General features: G+C 45.0%; 1 protein-coding gene and 1 long non-coding RNA gene across 3 annotated transcripts; one reads left to right on the top strand and one right to left on the bottom strand.

Annotated features, from left to right (window-relative positions):
• Positions 1 to 244: 244 nt before the first annotated feature.
• On the bottom strand, positions 245 to 20,838 carry LOC132533410 (uncharacterized). Its single transcript, XR_009545274.1, has 3 exons — positions 20,406 to 20,838; positions 18,590 to 18,707; positions 245 to 509 (listed from the first exon to the last, which is right to left on the bottom strand). It is a non-coding gene; the product is annotated as an uncharacterized LOC132533410 (long non-coding RNA).
• SERF2 (small EDRK-rich factor 2) lies at positions 19,223 to 21,174 on the top strand. Of its 2 annotated transcripts, none has more exons than XM_007534120.3 (3): positions 19,223 to 19,378; positions 20,042 to 20,150; positions 20,838 to 21,174. In XM_007534120.3, exons 1-3 carry the CDS (start codon positions 19,372 to 19,374, stop codon positions 20,899 to 20,901), a joined length of 180 nt encoding a protein of 59 aa, XP_007534182.1. In that variant the 5' UTR covers positions 19,223 to 19,371; the 3' UTR covers positions 20,902 to 21,174. The 2 variants fall into 2 exon arrangements, with proteins under 2 accessions (XP_007534182.1, XP_060030520.1); XM_060174537.1 differs by lacking the exon at positions 19,223 to 19,378 and adding an exon at positions 19,468 to 19,606.
• Positions 21,175 to 21,277: the final 103 nt, after the last annotated feature.

Consider the following 21,277-nt stretch of genomic DNA (forward strand, 5'->3'; position numbering starts at 1 on the left):
TTTTCATTGTATGTATGCATGTATGTATGCATGTATATTTATTCCCTTTTGTTGCCCTTGTTTTATTGTTGTAGTTAATGTTGTTGTTATTGATGTCGTTGTTGGATAGGACAGAGAGAAATGGAGAGAGGAGGGGAAGACAGAGAGGGGGAGAGAAATATAGACACCTGCGGACCTGCTTCACCGCCTGTGAAGCGAGTCCCCTGCAGGTGGGGAGCCGGGGGTTCGAACTGGGATCCTTCCGTCGGTCCTTGTGCTTCTTGCCACCTGCGCTTAACCCACTGCACTACCGCCGACTCCCTCATTGTATTTATTTTTGTAACTACTCTCTGTATGTGGGCAACTATTATTTCTTTTATGTTTTAAAAGATTGTATTTATTTTGTGAGAAAGATAAAGAGGAAGACTAGAGCACTACTTTATTGTATCCTGCACTGGGGATAGAACTTTTGGCCTCTTGCAAGTCTTCTACTCTGCTGACTAAGCCAATTTCCCAAGTACTGCATGGTGCTGAGAATAAAAATAATAATTATTATTATGTAGTGGGGCATGTGAGATAGCATAATGGTTATGGTTAGAAGCAGACAGTCCTGAGAATCCCTTATTATTATTATTTTTTATAGAAATGCCTTGCCATCAACTGAGATTTCTTTCTTTTTTTCTTTTTCTTTTCTTTCTTTTTTTTTTTTTTTTAAGATTTTACTTATTTATGAGAAAGATAGTAGGAGAGAGAAAGAACCAGACATCACTCTGACCCATGTGCTGCTGGGGATCACACTCGTGACCTCATGCTAAGAGGCCAAAGCTTTACCACTGCGCCACCTCCCAGACCACTCTCTCTCTCTTTTTAAAACAGAGCACTGCTGAGCTCTGGTTTGTAGGGGATTGAACCCAGGACTTCAGAGCTTCCAGCTTGAGTCTCTTTGAATAACCATTATGCTACCTACCCCCACCTGCATAATGGTTATGCAAAATACTTCCTTACCTGAGGCTCGGAAGTTAAATGTTTATACCCTGCACCACCATCAGCCAGAGCCATGTAGTCCTCTAGTAGTAACCAAATAAAAGAACAAAGGAGAGACCTAGAGCATCACTCTGGCACATGAGACGCAGGGACTGAACTCAGAACCTAGTCGGATGCTTTATCTATTGCATCACCTCCCAGATCCCAATGGTTCTGACTTAAAATTTGTCTTAAATTGTCTTTATTTATTGAACAGAGAGAGCCAGAAATCAAGAGAATGGGTGGAGATAGAGAGGGAGAGAGACAGAGAAACCCCTGCAGCCCTGCTTCACCACTTGCAAAGTTTTCCCTCTACAGGTGGGGGTCAGGGGGCTTAAACCTGGGTCCTTGAGCATTGTGACTGGTGCACTCAACCAGGTGAGCCAGCCCCCTGACTTTTTTTTTAACCAAAGGAATAATAAAGTTTGAGTTACAATCTTTATTTTTGAAATAAAAAGAAAACAGTAGTGCAGGTGATACTTGGGTATGGCAAAAATCATACTAGTAGGGGCTGGGTGGTGATGCACCTGGTTGAGTGCACAAGGAACCAGGTTCGAGCCCCCAGTCTTTGCCTTCAGGGGGAATGCTTTGCAAGTGGTGAAGCAGTGTTGCAGGTGTCTCTCTGTCTCTCCCTCTCTCACCCCCTTCCCTCTCAATTTCTGGCTGTCTCTATCCAGCAAATAAAATACAGATAATAAAAAATAATAATAAATCATGCTAGTACTGACCGAGGTCTATTACCTTCTCGTCAGTTTTTTCTTGAGGGGGAAACAGTTTGGAATTTTAGCCTTAAAGTATTTCTACTGCTGGTAATCAGCTGGAGAGAACCACAGCATTCACAATCAATCCTTTCCCGTGATGTTCCATGTGTGTTTCTCTTTTTTTATCCAATGAACTCCTCAAGACTGGTTAGGATTAACAGATCTATGAATGATAATGAGTTTAATGAAAACTTCCCCTTCCTAAGAACTACCTTTTACAAACAGATGAGGATATTATAGTATAGGAGAAGGCTCGGGAGATAGTTTAATAATTATATAAAAAGTCGGGGTAGATAACATAATGGTTATGCAAAGAGACTTTCATGCCAAGGCTCTGAAGTTCAATTCCCAGCACCACCGGTTGTACAGTGCGCTTTCTACCCAGCCTACTCTGCATGCCTCTCTCTTTAAAAAATTAATAGGGGAGACTTCCGGAGGCGGGGCTATGAGCAGTAGCAGATCTGTTTCTCTCCTCTCTCCCAGATCAACAAGGAATACAAAAGGAGACCACCTGGGACCGAAACAAGACAGGACTAGAACCACTTCAGGAACCCACCAAATCAATGGTGAGTGCAAACACGTGTGGCTGGTGGACAGCGAGGAGCCTAGGGAGAGATTAAGTGGCTGGTAACAGTCTGGCAGTTTACCAGTTGAGACTCCACCTCCAGTCTGTTTCACCAACAAGGGGACAGCTGAAGGGAGGAGAGGACTCCCTGGAGACTCACCAAGTGCAACTCTGAGTCTCCATTGCTACTACCCTCAGAATCTGGAGCAGCGGCAGGGAGGGACACCAGGGGACAGAGATCTAACCAGGAAACTCAGGAGAAGACCTATACCTCCGTGGCCTAGCGGTGGGGCTATGAGAGTCTCTTTGCATAACCACTGGATTATCTCTGCCACACCCTGCTTTATCTCTTGGTCAGGAGTCAGTGATTAAGCTAAAAAGCCTACTTATAGTTTAAATGCCCTCACGCTCCCATAGCCTACAGGGAAGAAAAAGCACAAAAGAGGCTTTCAAGCCACTGAACTCCAAATCAGGGATTAAAATACTATTGAAACAACTGTCAATTTCTACAGCTGTGAACCCTTTAATTACCTTACTTAGACACAAGTCAAAACAGGCAGTGGTGATCAGTAATTTGAAAAGTACTGAGAGACTTCCGGAGGCGGAGCTACGAGCAGCAGATCGCTTTCTCTCCTCTCCTCTCCTCTCCCGGATCAACTAGGAATACCAAAGGAGACCACCCGGACCGAAACAAGACAGGATTAGAATGACCACAGAAACCCAGTAAATCACCCGTGAGTACAAACATGCGTGGCTGGTGACAGAGAGGAGAGAGGGGCCTAAGGAGAGATTAAGTGACTGCTAACAGTTCGACAGTTTGTCAGTGGAGACACCACCTCCAGTCTGCTCCACTAACAAGGGGAGAGCTGAAGGGAGGAAAGGACTCCCCAGAGACTCACCAAGTACAACTCTGAGTCTCCATTGCTACTACCCTCAGAATCTGGAGCAGCAACAGGGAGGGACACCAGGGCACAGAGATCTAACCAGGAAACTCAGGAGAAGACCTATACCTCGGTGGCATAGCTGAAGGGCTGTGAAAGTCTCTTTGCATAACCACTGGATTATCTCTGCCACACCCTGCTTTATCTCTTGGTCAGGAGTCATTGATTAAGCCAAGAAGCCTATTGATAGTTTAAAAGCCCTCAGGCTACCATAGCCTACAGGGGAAAAAAAAAAAGGCTTTTACACCACTGAACTCCAACTCAGGGATTGAAAAAACTGTTAACTTATATAAAATGGTTAAAACAACAAGAAAAAATAATGGAGACTCGAACCAGGACAAGAGTCCAGCTAAAAGTCCTCCAGAGGGTGAAGCACAAAACAACGAGTTCAACATCCAAACATTAGCTAAGGAAATAATAACAGGAGTGAGTAAAGAATTTGAAAAAATTGTAATCAGAACTGCAGGAACAACAAATGAGAATATGGAAGAAAATTCTAATAATCTCATGGTTATTAGAGAGCTGAAAGCTGAAATTGGTGAGCTAAGAAGGCAACTAGCTGAACAAGCTAAAACAATATCAGAGCAGGGCAACAAAATAGATGAACTCCAGAAAGCAGTAGAGGGCAGAGAGAATAGAATCAATGAGGCTGAAGACAGAATTAGCAAGATTGAGGATGAATTAGAGACAACTAAAAAAGAAGTAAGAGATCTCAAAAAGAGATTAAGAGATGCTGAAAACAACAACAGAGTCCTATGGGATGACTTCAAAAGAAACAATATACGCATTATTGGCTTACCAGAGGAAGAAAGAGAAGGAGAGGAAGAAAGCGTTCTCCAGGCCATAATAGCTGAAAATTTCTCTAGTCTAGACAACACCAAAGACATAAAGATTCAAGAAGCCCAGAGGGTCCCAAACAGAATTAACCCAGACCTAAAGACACCAAGACATGTCATACTTAGATTGGAAAGGAATAAGGATAAAGAAAGGATCCTCAAGGCTGCAAGAGAAAAACAAAGAGTCACCTACAAAGGAAAACCCATAAGATTAGCAGCAGACTTCTCCATACAAACACTACAGGCCAGAAGAGAATGGCAAGATATCTATCGAGTGCTCAATGAGAAAGGCTTTCAGCCAAGAATACTATATCCTGCTAGATTGTCATTCAGACTAGATGGAAGCATCAAAACCTTCTCAGACAAGCAACAGTTGAAGGAAGCAACCATCACCAAGCCTGCCTTGAAAGAAGTTCTGAAAGGTTTCCTATAAACAACCAGACCACCACAAATAGAACATATATCAAAACACTCTAAAACTCTACAAGAATGGCGTTAAAATATCTTCAATCTTTGATATCAATAAATGTGAATGGCCTGAATTCACCTATTAAAAGACACAGAGTAGGAAGATGGATCAGAAAACACAACCCAACAATATGTTGTCTACAGGAAACTCACCTAACGCAACAAGACAAACACAGACTTAAAGTGAAAGGATGGAAAACTATCATTCAAGCCAATGGCCCACAAAAAAGGGCAGGAACAGCTATTCTCATATCTGACATGATAGACTTTAAAATAGATAAGATTAAAAAAGATAGGAATGGACACTACTTAATGCTCAGAGGATCAGTCAATCAAGAGGACTTAACAATTATTAATATCTATGCACCCAATGAGAAGCCATCTAAATACATCAAACTTCTACTGAAAGAGCTACAGCAATATATTAACAGTAACACAATCATAGGAGGGGACTTCAACACCCCACTATCTCAACTTGACAGATCATCCAGGAAGAAAATCAGTAAAGACATAAGGGAGCTAAATGAAGAGATAGATAAACTAGAACTATTGGACATTTTCAGAGTCATTCATCCCAAGAAACTGGAATACACATTTTACTCAAATCCACATGGATCATTCTCAAGGATAGACCATATGTTAGGCCACAAAGACAGCATCAGCCTATTCAAGAGCACTGAAATCATCTGAAACATCTTCTCAGACCACAGTGGAATTAAACTAACACTTAACAATCAACAAAAGATTAGTAACAGTCCCAAAATGTGGAAGCTCAACAGTACACTTCTTAACAACTTCTGGGTCAAAGAGGAAATCAAGGAAGAAATCAAAATGTTTCGAGAGTTCAATGAAAATGAAGACACAAGCTATCAAAATATTTGGGACACAGCTAAAGCAGTCCTAAGAGGGAAGTTCATAGCTATACAAGCACACATTAGGAAACAAGAAAAGGCACAAATAAACAGCCTGATTGCACATCTTAAAGACCTAGAAGAAGAACAACAAAAGAACCCTAAAGCAACCAGAAGGACAGAAATTACTAAAGTTAGGGCAGAAATAAATAACATTGAGAATAGGAAAACCATACAAAAGATCAATGAAAGTAAATGTTGGTTCTTCGAAAGAGTAAACAAAATCGACAAACCTTTAGCCAGACTCACAAAACAAAAAAGGGAGAAGACCCAAATAAATCGGATAGTAAATGAAAGAGGAGATATCACAACAGACACTGCAGAAATTCAACATATCATGCGAGGCTTCTATGAATAACTATATGCCACCAAGTTAGAGAACCTGGAAGAAATGAATGATTTCCTAGATACCTACCAACTTCCAAAACTAAGTCAAGAGGAAGTGGATAACATGAACAGGCCCATCACAGCTAATGAAATTGAAACAGTTATCAAAAATCTTCCCAAAAATAAAAGTCCTGGACCAGATGGTTTTACAAATGAATTCTATAAAACTTTCAAAGAAGAACTAATACCTCTACTTTTAAAAGTCTTCAAGAAGATTGAAGACACTGGAATACTCCCTGCCAGCTTCTATGAAGCCAACATCACCCTGATACCAAAAGCAGACAGGGACACAACCAAAAAAGAAAACTACAGACCAATATCTCTGATGAACATAGATGCGAAAATATTGAACAAAATTCTAGCCAACCAGATACAGCAGTATATCAAAAAGACTGTTCATCACGACCAAGTGGGGTTTATCCCAGGCATGCAAGGTTGGTTTAATATACGTAAATCAATCAATGTGATCCACCACATCAACAAAAGCAAGACCAAAAACCACATGGTCATATCAATAGATGCAGAGAAAGCCTTTGACAAAATACAACATCCCTTTATGATCAAAACACTACAAAAAATAGGAATAGATGGAAAATTCCTGAAGATAGTGGAGTCTATATATAGCAAACCTACAGCCAACATCATACTCAATGGTGAAAAACTGGAAGCATTTCCTCTCAGATCAGGTACTAGACAGGGCTGCCCACTATCACCATTACTATTCAACATAGTGTTGGAAGTTCTTGCCATAGCAATCAGGCAGGAGCAAGGAATTAAAGGAATACAGATTGGAAGAGAAGAAGTCAAACTCTCCTTATTTGCAGATGACATGATAGTATACATGGAAAAACCTAAGGAATCTAGCAAGAAGCTTTTGGAAATCATCAGGCAATACAGTAATGTGTCAGGCTATAAAATTAACATTCAAAAGTCAGTGGCATTCCTCTATGCAAACACTAAGTTAGAAGAAATTGAAATCCAGAAATCAGTTCCTTTTTCTATAGCAACAAAAACAATAAAATATCTAGGAATAAACCTAACCAAAGAAGTGAAGGACTTGTATACTGAAAATTATGAGTCGCTACTCAAAGAAATTGAAAAAGACACAAAGAAGTGGAAAGATATTCCATGCTCATGGGTTGGAAGAATTAACATCATCAAAATGAATATATTACCCAGAGCCATCTACAAATTTAATGCTATCCCCATCAAGATCCCAAGCACATTTTTTAGGAGAATAGAACAAATGCTACAAATGTTTATCTGGAACCAGAAAAGACCTAGAATTGCCAAAACAATCTTGAGAAAAAAGAACAGAACCGGAGGCATCACACTGCCAGATCTCAAACTATATTATAGGGCCATTGTCATCAAAACTGCTTGGTACTGGAACATGAACAGACACACTGACCAGTGGAATAGAATTGAGAGCCCAGAAATGAGGCCCCACACCTATGGACATCTAATCTTTGACAAAAGGGCCCAGACTATTACATGGGGAAAGCAGAGTCTCTTCAACAAATGGTGTTGGAAACAATGGGTTGAAACATGCAGAAGAATGAAGCTGAACCACTGTATTTCACCAAATACAAAAGTAAATTCCAAGTGGATCAAGGACTTGGATGTTAGACCAGAAACTATCAGATACTTAGAGGAAAATATTGGAAGAACTTTTTTCCACATAAATTTTAAAGACATTTTCAATGAAACAAATCCAATTACAAGGAAGACTAAGGCAAGTATAAACCTATGGGACTACATCAAATTAAAAAGCTTCTTCACAGCAAAAGAAATCACTACCCAAATCAAGAGACCCCTCACAGAATGGGAGAAGATCTTTACATGCCATACATCAGATAAGAGTTTAATAACCAACATATATAAAGAGCTTACCAGACTCAACAACAAGACAACAAATAACCCCATCCAAAAATGGGGGGAGGAATTGGACAGAATATTCACCATAGAAGAGATCCAAAAGGCCGAGAAACACATGAAAAAATGCTCCAAGTCTCTGATTGTCAGAGAAATGAAAATCAAGACAACAATGAGATATCTCTTCACTCCTGTGAGAATGTCATACATCAGAAAAGGTAACAGCAGCAAATGCTGGAGAGGGTGTGGGGTCAAAGGAACCCTCCTGCACTGCTGGTGGGAATGTCAATTGGTCCAACCTCTGTGGAGAACAGTCTGGAGAACTCTCAGAAGGCTAGAAATGGACCTACCCTATGACCCTGCAATTCCCCTCCTGGGGATATATCCTAAGGAACCCAACACATCCATCCAAAAAGATCTGTGTACACATATGTTCTTGGCAGCACAATTTGTAATAGCCAAAACCTGGAAGCAACCCAGGTGTCCAACAACAGATGAGTGGCTGAGCAAGTTGTGGTATATATACACAATGGAATACTACTCAGCTGTAAAAAATGGTGACTTCACCGTTTTCAGCCGATCTTGGATGGACCTTGAAAAAATCATGTTGAGTGAAATAAGTCAGAAACAGAAGGATGAATATGGGATGATCTCACTCTCAGGCCGAAGTTGAAAAACAAGATTAGAAAAGAAAACACAAGTCGAACCTGAAATGGAATTGGAGTATTACACCAAAGTAAAAGACTCTGGGGTGGGTGGGTGGGTAGGGAGAATACAGGTCCATGAAAAATGATGAATGAAATAGTGGGGGTTGTATTGCTAAATGGGAATCTGGGGAATGTTATGCATGTAAAAAAAAAAAAAAAAGAAGTAGAAACGCAAAGCAGAAATTGACTGAGTTTGGAGTACGGCACCAAAGTAAGAAAGCAGAAGTATACTAGAGTTTGCAGTGAGTACCTCCCTAATACTTCCTCTCCACTTTTCCAAGCTTTGGGTCCATGATTGCTCAACAATTTGTTTGGCTTTGTATGTTAACTCTCTTTTCAGTCACCAGGTTCCAGGTGTCATCAGGATGCTGGCCAGACTTCCCTGGATTGAAGACACCACCAATGTGTCCTGGAGCTCAGCTTCCCCAGAGACCCATCCTACTAGGGAAAGAGAGAGGTAGACTGGGAGTATGGACCGACCAGTCAACGCCCATGTTCAGCGAGGAAGCAATTACAGAAGCCAGACCTTCTACCTTCTGCAACCCTCAATGACCCTGGGTCCATGCTCCCAGAGCGATAGAGTGGGAAAGCTATCGGGGGAGGGGGTGGGATATGGAGATTGGGCGGTGGGAATTGTGTGGAGTTGTACCCCTCCTACCCTATGGTTTTGTTAATTAATCCTTTATTAAATAAAAAATAAATAAATTAATTAATTAATAAAAAAAAAAAAGAAAAGTACTGAGAGAGGGAACTCATAACATAATATACAAAATTGTTAAACCAACAAGAAGAAATATTGGAGAAATGAACCAGGACAAGAGTCCAGCTAAAAGCCCCCCCAAAGGGTGAAGCACAAAATAATGAGGTCAACATCCAAATACTAGCTAAGGAAAGAATCACAGGAGTGAGTAAAGAGTTTGAAAGAATTGTCATCAGAAATACAGAAACAACAAATGAGACTCTAGAAGAAAACATTATCTCAAGGTTATTAGAGAGCTGAAAGCTGAAATAGCTGAGCTAAAGGGATACAGATTGGAAGAGAAGAAGTCAAACTCTTCCTATTTGCAGATGACATGATAGTGTACATAGAAAAACCTAAGGAATCCAGCAAGAAGCTTTTAGATATTATCAGGCAATCTTCTTCTTCTAGCGTTTGCCCTTCTTTCATAGCCAGTCAACAGCGTCAGGTTGAGCCTGATGTAAAGTTTCGAGACCTCCTTTGAATCTGGAGAGGTGGCAGTCGTTGACTATGTGGGTCATAGTCTGTCTGGAGCCGCAGGGGCAGTTCGGGTCGTCTCTGGCTCCCCAGTGATGGAACATAGCGGTGCACCGGCCATGGCCTGTTCGATAGCGATTGAGGAGGGCCCAATCATAACGTGCTAGGTCAAAGCCGGGTTGACGCTTGCAGGGGTCTGTGATGAGGTGTTTGTTCTTTACCTCAGCTGACTGCCAACTCTGTTTTCAAGAGTCTGGAACAGAGAAGTTCAGTGTAGGCGTAGGGAACCAGATTGGGTGACGAGACATCAAGCGTTGGACAGGGTGGGCGAAGATATCCGCGTATATTGGCAGGTCCGGTTGAGCGTAGACGTGGGCAATGAACTTAGATGATGCCGCATCCCGACGAATATCTGGCGGGGCGATGTTGCTAAGAACTGGCAGCCATGGAACCGGAGTGGAACGGATGGTTCCAGAAATTATCCTCATGGAGGAATATAATTTGGAATCGACCAAGTGGACATGGGGGCTACGGAACCATACTGGGGCACAGTATTCTGCAGTGGTATAGCATAATGCCAGAGAGGATGATCGTAGTGTGGAAGCGCTCGCGCCCCATGAGGAGCTGGCCAGTCTTGCAATGATGTTATTCCTCGCACCCACCTTTGCTGCAGTTTTTATGAGATGTTCGTGAAATGACAGGGTGCGAACAAGAGTAACGCCAAGATAGACTGGCTGGGCTTCATGCCGGATTCTCGTATCGCCAACCTGCACATTAAGCTCACGCGAGGCCAAGGCATGGTGTAGATGGAAAACAGATGATACCGTTTTTGCAGTGCTAGGGATTAGTCGCCATTTTTTACAGTAATCGGATATCAGAGACATCTTCAAAAGATATCAGAAACATCTTCAAGCCATCTTCAAAGCAGCTTCCCAAGCCATTCCTCGTGGGAGACGTGCTAACTATACGCCTTGTCTTGATGCTGAATGCGAGCAACTACTAAAGCAGTATGATGAGTCGGGCGACCCAGATGTGGCTGATCATCTCATTGCCTCCCTGGATGCAGCACGCCAAGCCCGCTGGCAACAACTCACGGAAAGTCTGAATTTCACCCACTCAAGTAGGAAGGCCTGGAAGCTTCTTCATAGTCTGGGTGCCGGTAGCCAACCCCCTCCCATCTCCCATCCTCCCGTATCTCCAAACTCAGTGGCCAGTCACCTAACTCAAGTTGGTCCTGCTAAGATCGACCCAGTCTGGAAAAGAGAAATTTCCCATGAGTGGTCATCCCACCTCTGTTTATCTTGTCCATCTCCAAAACTCTCTCCCTTTACACTGTCTGAACTGGAAGACGCTTTGAAGAGGGTTAAACCAGGAACGGCTGCTGGCTATGATAACATCACCCCAGAACTCATTCTTAACTTGGGCCCCGCGGCAAAGAAGTGGCTCACTTCATTCCTGTTCCACATCTGGAATCTGAATCTATGCCCAAAATTTGGCGTCGTGCAAAGATAATTGTAGTTTTGAAACCAAAGAAAGACCCAACACTGGCCGCCAGCTATAGACCAATTTCTCTCCTCTCCATGTGTTACAAACTCCTTGAGAGGCTGCTTCTGTCATGTATTCTTACAGAGAAATTCCTATCACCCGCCCAAGCTGGTTTCCGCCCAGGAAGATCTACCTGCGAACAAGCCCTGGCCCTCTCAACTTACATTGAAAATGGATTCCAGAAGAATTTAAAGACGGGTGCTGTCTTTGTTGATCTCATAGCAGCCTATTACACGGTCTGGCACAGCGGTCTCCTAGTCAAGATCTCAAGATGCCTGCCTCCATGGGTGGCCAACACTATATCGTTTCTTCTCCAAAACAGAAGATTCCGGGTGCATCTGGGTGACAAGTCTAGCAGATGGAGACTTGTGTCAAGTGGCCTCCCCCAGGGCTCTGTTCTGGCTCCTACGCTATTTAATATTTACATCAATGACCTCCCAGAAACTTCTTCAAGGAAGTTTATCTACGCCAATGACATCTGCTGTGCAACTCAGGCATGCAAGTTTGACATCCTCGAGGAAACACTCACGAAAGACATATCTCTGATATCTGATTACTGTAAAAAATGGCGACTAATCCCTAGCACTGCAAAAACGGTATCATCTGTTTTCCATCTACACCATGCCTCGGCCTCACGTGAGCTTAATGTGCAGGTTGGCGATACGAGAATCCGGCATGAAGCCCAGCCAGTCTATCTTGGCGTTACTCTTGATCGCACTCTGTCATTTATCAGGCAATACAGTAAGGTGTCAGGCTACAAAATTAACATTCAAAAGTCAGTGGCATTCCTCTATGCAAACACTAAGTTAGAAGAAACTGAAATCCAGAAATCAATTCCTTTTACTATAGCAACACAAACAATAAAATATCTAGGAATAAACCTAACCAAAGAAGTGAAAGACTTTTATACTGAAAATTGTGAGTCACTACTCAAGGAAATTGAAAAAGACACAAAGAAGTGGAAAGATATTCCATGTTCATGGGTTGGAAGAATTAACATCATCAAAATGAATATACTACCCAGAGCCATCTACAAATTTAATGCTATCCCCATCAAGATACCAACAACATCTTTTAGGAGAATAGAACAAATGCTACAAATGCTTATCTGGAACCAGAATAGACCTAGAATTGCCAAAACAATCTAGAGAATAAAGAACAGAACTGGAGGCATCACACTCCCAGATCTCAAATTGTATTATAGAGCCATTGTCATCAAAACTTCTTGGTACTGGAACATGAATAGACATACTGACCAGTGGAATAGAATTGAGAGCCCAGAAGTAAGTCCCCATACCTATGGACATCTAATCTTTGACAAAGGGACCCAGACTATTACATGGGGAAAGCAGAGTCTCTTCAACAAATGGTGTTGGAAACAATGGGTTGAAACATGCAGAAGAATGAAACTGAACCACTATATTTCACCAAATACAAAGGTAAATTCCAAATGGATCAAGGACTTGGATGTTAGACCACAAACTATCAGACACTTAGAGGAAAATATTGGCAGAACTCTTTTCTACATAAATTTTAAAGACATCTTCAATGAAAGGAATCCAATTACACAGAAGACTAAGACAAGCATAAACCTATGGGACTACATCAAATTAAAAAGCTTCTGCACAGCAAAAGAAACCACTACCCAAACCAAGAGACCCCTCACAGAATGGAAGAAGATCTTTACATGTCATACATCAGACAAGAGGCTAATAACCAGAACATATAAAGAACTTGCAAATCTCAACAAGACAACAAATAACCCCATCCAAAAATGGGCAGAGGAGATGGGCAGAATATTCACCATAGAAGAGATCCAAAAGGCCAAGAAACACATGAAAAATGCTCCAAGTCTCTGATTGTCAGAGAAATGCAAATAAAGACAACAATGAGATACCACTTCACTCCTGTGAGAATGTCATACATCAGAAAAGGTAACAGCAGCAAATGCTGGAGAGGGTGTGGGGTCAAAGGAACCCTCCTGCACTGCTGGTGGGAATGTCAATTGGTCCAACCTCTGTGGAGAACAATCTTGAGAACTCTCAGAAGGCTAGAAATGGACCTACCCTATGATCCTGCAATTCCTTTCCTGGGTATATAGCCTAAGGAACCCAAAACATCCAACCAAAAAGCTCTGTGTACACATTTATTCTTGGCAGTACAATTTGAAATAGCCAAAACCTGGAAGCAACCCAGATGTCCAACAACAGATGAGTGGCTGAGCAAGTTGTGGTATGTATATACAATGGAATACTACTCAGCTATAAAAAATGGTGACTTCACTGTTTTCAGCTGATCTTGGATGGACTTTGAAAAATTCATGTTAAGTAAAATAAGTCAGAAACAGAAGGATGAGTATGGGATGATCTCACTCTCAGGCAGAAGTTGAAAAACAAATCAGAAAAGAAAACACAAGTAGAACCTGAACTGGAATTGGCGTATTGCACCAAAGTAAAAGACACTGGGCTGGGTGGGTGGGGAGAATACAGATCCAAGAAGGATGACAGAGGACCTAGTGGGGGTTGTATTGTTATATGGGAAACTGGGGAATGTTATCCATGTACAAACTATTGTATTTACTGTTAAATGTAAAACATTAATTCCCCAATAAAGAAATTAAAAAAAAATTAATAGGGGGTCGGTGTAGCACACCGGGTTAAGCACACATGGCACAAGGACCAGGGTAAGAATCCTAGTTGGAGCCCCAGGGCCCCCACCTGCAGGGGAGTCGATTCACAAGCAGTGAAGCAGGTCTGCAGGTGTCTGTCTTTCTGTCCCCCTCTCTGTCTTCCATTCCTCTCTCCATTTCTTTCTGTCCTATCCAACAATGACATCAATAACAACAATAATAATAATCACAACAACAATAAAACAAGGGCAACAAAAGGGGAAAAAATAGCAGTGGATTTGTGGTGCAGGCACCGATCCCCAGCAATAACCCTGGAGGAAAAATTAATTAATTAATTATTTTTATTAAAAAAATTTTTTATTATTAATTTTATTTTTGAGAGAGATGCACAGAGTGAGACACACACACACAGAGAAACACCAGAGCACTGCTCAGCTCTGGCTTATGGTGGTGCGGGGGGATTGAACCTGGGATTTAGGAGCCTCAGGCATGAGAGTCTGTTTGCATAACCAATATGCTGTCTCCCCTGCCCCTAATTAATTTTTTTAAAAAATAACTTTAAAAAATGAGAACAGGGAGAAATTGATATTGTATGCTCATCTGACCTTAGACCTTGATTCAGCTCCATAGTCTGATTTCTGATGTCCTCCAAGACTCCTAAATCATTGAGGCTTTACATCTAAAGCTTATATAAGAGCTGGGAAAACAGCATAATGGTTATGTAAAAGATTTTGATGTTTGAGGTCCTAAGGTTACAGGGTCAATTCCACCATTATAAACCAGAACAGAGCAGTTCTCTGGTCTCTTCTCGACCCACCTCTCAGTATTTTTCTCTATATATCTCTTATTGAGATAGCATAAATAAGGGGCTAGGCGGTAGCGCAGCGGGTTAAGTGCACATGGCACAAAACACAAGACCGGCTGGAGGATCCCTGTTCAAGCCCCCAGCCCAGCTCCCCACCTGCAAGGAGGCCAATTCACAAGTGGTGAAGCAGGTCTGCAGGTATCTATCTTTCTCTCCTCTCTGTCTTTTCCTCCTCTCTCAATTTCTCTCTATCTTATCCAACAACAGTTATAACAACAATAGCATCCACAACAAGGGCAACAAAACAGGGAAAATAGCCTCCAGGAGCAGTGGATTCGCAGTGCTGGCACCGAGCTCCAGTGATAACCCTGGAGGCAAAATTAAATTAAATTAAATTAAAATAGCATAAATAAAATATTTTTAAAAGTTGAGGGGGGGAAATAAAAAAAAGTTGAGGCTGGGTGGTGGAGCACCTGGTTAAGTGCACACATTACAGTGTGCAAGGATGCGGGTTCAAACCTGGTCCCTACCTGCAGGGGGAAAGCTTCACTAGTGATGCTGCAGGTATCTGTTTCTGTCCCTCTCTACCCCCCTTTCTCTCAATTTCTGTTCATTCAATAAATAAATAATTTTAAAAAATGTTTTAATTATCTTTATTTATTTGATAGAAACAGAGATTGAGAGAGGAGGAGATAGAGAGGGAGAGAGACAGAGAGACACCTGCAGCACTGCTCCACCACTTGTGAAGCTTTCCCTCAGCAGGTGAGGATCAGGGGGCTTGAATCTGGGTCCTTGTGCATTATAACAGGTGTGCTCAATCAGGTGCACCATCACCCGGCCCCTAAATAAATAATTTTTTAACAAATGGCTTTTTTTTTTTTTTTTACCAGAGCACTACTCATCTCTGGCTTATGGTGGTGTGGGGATTGAACCTGGGACTTGAGAGCCTCAGGTATGAATGTCTCTTTGCATAACCATTATGCTATACTCCACCCATTAAAAAATGGCTTTTTGGGGGTTGGGTGGTAGCATAGCGGGTTAAGCGCACATGGCCGCAAAGCGCAAGGACCAGCTGTAAGTATTCTGGTTCGAGCCCCTGGCTCCCCACCTGCGGGGGAGTCGCTTCACAGGTGGTGAAGCAGGTCTGCAGGTGTCTTTCTCTCTCCCTCTCTGTCTTCCCCTCCCCTCTCCATTTCTCTCTGTCCTATCCAACAACATCAACAACAATAACCACAACAAGGCTACAACAACAAGGGCAACAGATGGGGGAAAAATGGCCTCCAGGAGCAGTAGATTCATGGTGCAGGCACTTCTTCTTCTAGCATTTGCCTTTCTTCCATAGCCAGTCAACAGCGTCAGGTTGAGCCTGATGTAAAGTTTCTAGACCTCCTTTGAATCTGGAGAGGTGGCAGTCGTTAACTATGTGGGTCATAGTCTGTCTACGACTGCCACCTCTCCAGATTCAAAGGAGGTCTCGAAACTTTACATCAGGCTCAACCTAATGCTGTTGACTGGCTACGGAAGAAGGGCAAACGCTAGAAGAAGAAGAATAGTCTGTCTGTAGCCGCAGGGGCAGTTCGGGTCGTCTCTCGCTCCCCAGCGATGGAACATAGCAGCGCACCGGCCATGGCCTGTTCATAGCGATTGAGGAGGACCCAATCATAATGTGCTAGGTCAAAGCCGGGTTGACACTTGCAGGGGTCTGTGAGGTGCACGCACTGAGCCCCAGCAATAACCCTGGAAGCAAAAAAAAAAGGCTTTTAAAAAAAAGTTTATATGGGGGCTGAGGAGACAATATAATGGTTATGCAAAAGACTTTTTTTTTGAAAAAAAATTACATATTTATTTATTCCCTTTGGTTGCCCTTGTTGTTTTATTGTTGTAGTTACTGATGTCATTGTTGTTGGATAGGACAGAGAAATGGAGAGAGGAGGGGAAAACAGAGAGGGGAAAGAAAAATAGACACCTACAGACTTGCTTCATCGCTTGTGAAGTGATTCCCCTGCAGGTGGGGAGCTGGGGGTTCAAACTGGGATCCTTACGCTGGTCATTGCGCTTTGTGCCACCTGCCCTTAACCCACTGTGCTACCACCTGACTTCCGCAAAAGACTTTTATGCCTTAAGCTCCAAAGTCCCAGGTTCAATCCCCAGCACCACTGTAAACTATTCTCTCTCTCTCTCTCTCTCTCTCTCTCCATTTCTCTGAAAAATAAAATAAATGTTAGGCAGGGGTAGATAGCATAATGGTTATGCAAACAGACGCTCATGCCTGAGCCTCCAAAGTCACAGGTTTAATCCCCCACACCACTATAAGCCAGAGCTGATTAGTGCTCTGGTAAAAAATAATAAATAAATAAATAAATGTTTAATTTTTTTAAAAGTTTATGTGGGCCGGGGAGATAGTATAATAGTAATTCAAAGAGACTCATGCCTGAGGCTATAAGGCCCCAGGTTCAAGCCCCAGCACCATTATAAATGAGAGGTCAGTAATGTTCTAGTAAAAAAACAAAAAAAAAGTTAAACTAAATAAAAGTAGGGTGAGGCGGTGGCACATCTGCACATACAGTACCATGCACAAGGACCTAGGTTCCAGTTCCTGGTCCCTCCCTACCTGCAGAGGGGTAGGTAGCTTCACAAGTAGTGAAGTAGTGCCTCAGCTGTGTTTCTCTTCTACTCTTCTCATTTTTTTTTTTTTTTGGTCTCCAATAAATATAGCTTTTCTATTTCATTTGTTTACTGGATAGAGATAGAAACCAAGAAGGGAGGGGGATATAGAGTTTAAGAAAGAGACACCTGGGGAGTTGGGCGGTAGCGCAGTGGGTTAAGCGCAGGTGGCGCAAAGTGCAAGGACCAGCATAAGGATCCCAGTTCGAGCCCCCGGCTCCCCACCTGCAGGGGAGTCACTTCACAGGCGGTGAAGCAGGTTTGCAGGTGTTTATCTTTCTCTCCCCCTCTCTGTCTTCCTCTCCTCTCTCCATTTCTCTCTGCCCTATCCAACAACGCTGACATCAATAACAACAATAATAGCTACAACAATAAAACAACAAGGGCAACAAAAGGGAATAAATAAATATTTAAAAAAAAAAGACACCTGGAACGAGGGTAGATAGCATAATCTTTATGCAAAGAGAATTTCACCCCTGAGGCTCTAAAGTCCCAGGTTCAATCCCCCGTACCACCACAAACCAAAGCTGATCAGCTCTAGTAAAAAAAAAAAAAAAAAGAGACACCTACAACACTGACTGCTTCACCATTGGTGATGCTTTCTCCCTGCAGGTGGGCTCTGGGGGCTTGAACCTGGGTCCTTGCACATTGCAACATTGTCTGCTTTACCAAGTGTGCCATTGTCTGGCCCCCAAAATAAATAATTCTCAAATAAATACAAACAAGTGAAGGGGACTGAGGAAATAACAGAATAGTTATACAAAAAGCTTTTCATGCCTGAGACACCATAGGTCCCAGATTCAGTCTCCAGTACCACCATAAAGCCAGAGCTGAGCAGTTTTCTGGGAAAAAAAAAAAAGCAAAAACAAAACAAAGAAAAAACTTCCTCTACTTAAATAAGTTTTGTGGGGAAAATGATTAGAACCAGAGTTTTAGGGGGCCAGGCGGTGGCGCGGCGCACATAGTGCATGCACATAGTGTGAAGTGTAAAGACCCGTGCAAGGATCCCAGTTACAGCCCCCTGCTGCCCACCTGTGGAGGGGGGAGGAGGGAGAGTCACCTAAAAAGCGATGAAACAGGTCTGCAGGTGTCTTTCTCTCCTCCCATCTTCCTTTCCTTTGTTTCTCTCTGTCACATATATATATATAAATGTCTCCAGGAGCAGTGGATTCCGAGCTCCAGCGATAACCCTGGAGGCAAAACCAAAACAAACAAACAAACACCCCCAAAGTTTTAGGGGCTGGGTGGTACAGCATCCCGTTGAATGCACATGTTACCTTGTGCAAGGACCCAAGTTCAAGTTCCCAGTCCCCCACCTGCGGGGGGGGGGGGGACTTCATTAGCGGCAGTACTGCAGGTGTCTTTCTCATCTTCTCCTTCCCTCTCGATTCCTGTCTGTTTAATAAATAAACAGAATATTAAAAACAAGTTAGACAAAACAAACAATGTCACTTAGTTTCAGGACATCTGGATATGGTTGCGAATTTCTGCATTTTGCGCCGGAAGGGAACAATGTGCTTGGAAGGCGGTGTCTCAAGTTGCGTTTGTACAGGTTTTTACCAGGGATGATCAACTCCAGCCTCCAAATATATATAAGGCTGGGGGGCGGGGAGGATAATGCTAAGTACCAGGGTCAAGTTCAGTTCCAGAGTCCAGATAGCACAGCACCTTTATACAGAACCGCAAACCCCGCCCTTGGTCCCCCAGCTTCCCCTGAGTGTCCCATAGCATCCTCGCATGAGGTCACTCAGCCAGGTCACGTGGTCGAACGCCACATCGCCAGCCGCGCCCCTCTACCCGACCACGTGACTCGGCCTACTTTCTCGGGGTTCGACAGCAGCGCGCTCAGAAGACGAAGCCCCGCCCCGCCTCCGCTGGGGCATGAGCCTCGCCCGCGGCGCCCACGTGTTTCTTTTTGTCCAATAGGCGTCTGCATCCGGGAGTGAAGGGGCGGGGCCAAGAAGACGACTTCGTTACGCTGTGATAAAGGGGCGGGGCTTGCAACGTCGGACAGAACGACGGGACGCAACGGAGGCAGGCCGGAGCCGCTGCCGTCGCCATGACCCGTGAGCACCGAGACCCCCTCCCCTTCTCCTTCTGCCCTTTTGTCGCCGTCGGACCCAAACGCGGTTACCGAGACCTGGCGCTGAGTTTCTCTGCGCCTTCGCGGCCGGGCCTTTCTCTGGGAGCGCTCTTCAGCGACCTTTACTCTGGGAGCCCGGAAATCGGCCTTTAACCCGCCGCCACTTCTTGGGGGGGGGGCGTCCTCTCCTCGATCCCCCTCGTCCTCATAGGTGGAGGCCTTCCGCCAGCTCCCGCGCGTTGGGGAGAAGCCGTGCGCCCCAGAGAGGGCCCGGCAGCCCCCTGCCCTGGACCCGAGCCCATCCCCCACGGGCCCCCAGGCCACCTGTGTCTGCCCCCCACCCCTGCCCGGCCGCCTGAAACTCGAAGCCTGCAGCGGGCTCCCTGGGACCGTCCCTCCCCCCGTCCGTCCCCGGGTCTGACTTGCCCGGTGGCCGCTCGCGTCCCTCCCCCGACCCTCAGATCGGTAGCCCAGGCCCCCGACATGGGCCGGGGCCGGTGCCGGGGCGGGCGGGCGGGCGGGCGGCGGGACGGGCTGCACCCCACTGGCCGTGCGGGGTGCGGGGAAGGAGGAGGGTGGCGGCTCGCCGCCCGCAGCCCAGGGGCCTCCGCTCCTCATCCCTCGCCGTTGCTTTCTTTCCTCCTAGGCGGTAACCAGCGCGAGCTCGCCCGCCAGAAGAATATGAAAAAGCAGAGCGACTCGGTTAAGGGGAAGCGCCGAGATGACGGGCTTTCTGCCGCCGCCCGCAAGCAGAGGTAGCCCCGGGGCGAGGGGCGGGCGGGCGGGTCAAACCAAGCTCTGCACCGGGCCAGAGAACTGCCCCCTCGGGGCGTGCACACGGACTGGGGCGAGGGGCAGAGCGCGCTCCGAGCTGCCGTCCGTCCGTCCGTCCGTCCTGTGGGGTTTTGCTGACCTCGCCACCCTCCTGCTCCGAATTGCTCACTCACTGGGGCAGGTGCCAGCCCCCCATCCCACCCCCGTCTGATTTCTGCGTGCCCCCTGGGTCTGACCTGCAAGGGCAGGGAGCTTCACCTTTCAGATGCAGTAGAGGTTCTGCCAGCCCGATGCCTCTGTCCCTCCTTGTTGTTGGTTTTTTTTTTCCGTCCCCCCCCCCCTTCGCCCAAACCTTCTCACAGTTGTTGTTGGGTGTGGTACCCGGCAGGCACCAGGATAGAATGTCTTGGGCCTGTGTGACTGCACTTCTGACCCCTTCCTTGGGCAGCAGCAGTCAGACAGAGACTGATGGCCGCCCGAGCCTCCGCTGTCGTCCTCTTGTTCTCCTCTGGGAGGAGGGGCGGGGGATACAGCAGAGCCACACTGCTGAACTTCGCCCCCCCCCACTTACATTTTATCCTTTGCGCCCTCCGACCCCCCTGCATCTTGTCCTTTTTTGCCCTCTGGTACCTCCCAGTGCCCCATCATCTCTACCCCCCACCCCCCAGGGACTCGGAGATCATGCAGCAGAAGCAGAAAAAGGCAAACGAGAAGAAGGAGGAACCCAAGTAGCTTTGTGGCTTCGTGTCCAACCCTCTTGCCCTTCGCCTGTGTGCCTGGAGCCAGTCCTGCCACGCTCGCGTGTCCTCCTGTAGTGCTCACAGGTCCCAGCACCGATGGCATTCCCTTTGCCCTGAGTCTGCAGCGGGTCCCTTTTGTGCTTCCTTCCCCTCAGGTAGCCTCCCTCCCCCCGGGCCACTCCTGGGGGTGAGGGGGTTACCCCTTCCCAGTGTTTTTTATTCCTGTGGGGCTCACCCCAAAGTATTAAAAGTAGCTTTGTAATTCCTTGAGCGCCTGGTTTGACTCGGGATGTGGGGGTGGGGGTGGGGATGGTGGAGAATGGCTGCCCTTTCTCACCAAAAGGGAGAGAACTTTAGGCTTGTGGGAT

This window comes from Erinaceus europaeus, chromosome 16 (genome assembly GCF_950295315.1).
Source record: "Erinaceus europaeus chromosome 16, mEriEur2.1, whole genome shotgun sequence".
Taxonomy (NCBI): Eukaryota; Metazoa; Chordata; class Mammalia; order Eulipotyphla; family Erinaceidae; genus Erinaceus; species Erinaceus europaeus.

What these genes read in the sequence shown, in the direction of transcription:
- SERF2 (XM_007534120.3), top strand. An exon ending in GCCGCCGCCCGCAAGCAGAG is followed by an intron (nt 20,151 to 20,837) that starts GTAGCCCCGGGG and finishes CCCACCCCCCAG; the next exon opens with GGACTCGGAGATCATGCAGC.